Here is a 2,294-nt window from a genome sequence, read left to right as displayed (position 1 = left end):
ATGATCAGAACGCAGAATATCATGTTCAAGTACATGGTCAGAACGCAGAATATCATGTTCAAGTACATGATCAGAAACGCAGAATATCATGTTCAAGTACATGATCAGAAACGCAGAATATCATGTTCAAGTACATGATCAAGAAACTCAGAATATCATGTTCAAGTACATGATCAGAAATTCATAATATCATGTTCAAGTACATGATTATAAATTCAGAAACACTCAGAATTAAGTATATGTGTATGACAATGTGAATTATTTGCATGTTTAAGCGTATGTGAATATGTGCATGGTTCCTCACTGAGTATATTTTCAATATGCTCACCCCTTATATTTTCAGTTTTGCAGTTCCAGAGTCGAGGTGGCCATGGAAGTGGAGGATGACTAGGGATAGAGTTTTTACATTGAACATTCTAGTTGAACTTGTTAAGTCTTAGTTTATCAGTTTATTTTTATTTATTTTTTATTTTATGATACTACTTCAGTTTTGGCAAGTTGATTTTCAAATTAGTTTAAATTTTCTTTACAAATCAAGAAATTATTATTTTACTATCTTTTGTTCTCTAAAATTTTTAAATAGTAAAGTTTATTGAAATTGGGGTGTTACATAGTGGTATCAGAGCGGGTCTACGTTTCTGTAGACTCGTGTTTAAAAGAAAATTAGCTTTCAAAATTTTAAGCAAGCATAGTCATTCGAAACTCATGCGCTGCATCGACTCCACTTCAAGGTATGTGTTCAAATTGTTCAAGTATATGGCAGATATGATGTTTTAGATGACATATTTTATTTTTATGCTTTTATGTTCTAGTACTATTTTGTTTAGCTCTATTAGAAATAGTTGTAATTGTGAATTGTTTAGATGACATGTACACGGCAAACCAATACTAGACCCGTAGTTACTTTACACGCACGAATTAGGAAAATGCAAGAAGAACATGAAATATTAAGCGAGAATTTGCGATTTAAAGAATTTAGGTTTCACTTAGAAATTTAATGTGTTTGTCTTCTTGATTAAGTGAGAACCATGCCGCCCCGTAGAGCCCCTACCGATCAACAAAACGGGATGCAAGAATTTATCGCCGCAATGCAAGGATTCTTTCAACAACAAGCTCAAGGTGCGCAAAACCCACAACGCAATAACACAAGCGTAGTCGTAGAGCAGTTCCGACGTTATAATCCACCAAGATTTGACGGGAGGAGCGGACCTCTAGCAATGGAGGAATGGATAAGAGAGCTGGAGAGAATCTTTGAACATATCGAGTGCACCGATGCCACAAAGTTTCATGTGCTGTCTTTCAATTTTGCGAGGATGCTAGCCATTGGTGGGAGTCCTTCAAGCGATCCATGACCGAACAAGCGCGACAAGGGTTGACATGGAATAGGTTCAAGGAGATTGTGACCAACCAATACTTTCCACGCTCTTACCGCAATCAAAAGGAGGTCGAATTCTTGGATCTCAAACAAGGAGAGTTGTCTATCACCGACTACGAAAGGAAGTTCAACCAACTTTCACGCTATGCCACACGTCTAGTCAACACCAATGACCAAAAGGCGGATAGGTTCTTAAGGGGACTACGACCAGAAATTCGAGGAATATTGGCGGCTCAAGGAATCGAAGATTATGCTTTGGCTGTGAGACGAGCGCAAGAAGTTGAGGCGGGTTTGGAGATGGATAAGCTACCACGTAAGAATATGGTTAGGAATGAAAAGAGGAAATGGGATGATTCAAACGATGGAGAACAAGATATGCAAAATAAGAAAGAAAGAGTGGAAAATAAATCTAATGAGGCACCGCAGCGAACCTACCCACAATGCCCTGAGTGCAACAAGTACCACCTCGGAAAATGCATGATTCGAAGCGGAGTTTGTTATTTTTGTCACAAGCCGGGACATATAGCCCCATATTGTCCGGACAAAAGAGGGAGGGAGCCAGAAAGGCGAGGAAATGCACGATTATACCATATGGGAGGGCCGGATGAGGCAGAAAAACCTTAAAAAGGTACGATAAGTTCTACTACTATAGAATAGAGATTAATATAGTAACAAGTTACCTCATAATAGAACAAGTTTTTATGGCTCAAGAATCATGATTCAAATTTCGAGGACGAAATTATTTTAAGTGGGGTAGGTTGTAACGCCCCGATAATTTAGATTTATTTCATAAGTTTAATTAATAGTATTTTCTTGTATAGCTTATTTTTTTTAATAATTACATGATCGATATAGATATGCACCATTAGTTTTATCTAGACTATTATTATTATTATTATTATTATTATTATTATTATTA

General features: G+C 36.8%; 1 protein-coding gene across 1 annotated transcript; it reads left to right on the top strand.

Annotated features, from left to right (window-relative positions):
• The first annotated feature begins 1,348 nt into the window (after window positions 1–1,348).
• LOC131023068 (uncharacterized) lies at window positions 1,349–1,999 on the top strand. Its single transcript, XM_057952611.1, has one exon. It carries the CDS (start codon window positions 1,349–1,351, stop codon window positions 1,997–1,999), a length of 651 nt encoding a protein of 216 aa, XP_057808594.1.
• Window positions 2,000–2,294: the final 295 nt, after the last annotated feature.

Source organism: Salvia miltiorrhiza, chromosome 4, assembly GCF_028751815.1.
Source record: "Salvia miltiorrhiza cultivar Shanhuang (shh) chromosome 4, IMPLAD_Smil_shh, whole genome shotgun sequence".
Lineage (NCBI taxonomy): Eukaryota > Viridiplantae > Streptophyta > Magnoliopsida > Lamiales > Lamiaceae > Salvia > Salvia miltiorrhiza.
The sequence above is the reverse complement of the archived record's forward strand: the minus strand, read 5'-3'. Positions and strand labels throughout refer to the sequence as shown.

Bases quoted from the DNA above. Each gene is read 5' to 3' on its own strand.
- LOC131023068 (XM_057952611.1), top strand. From the start codon at position 1,349: ATGACCGAACAAGCGCGACAAGGGTTGACATGGAATAGGTTCAAGGAG.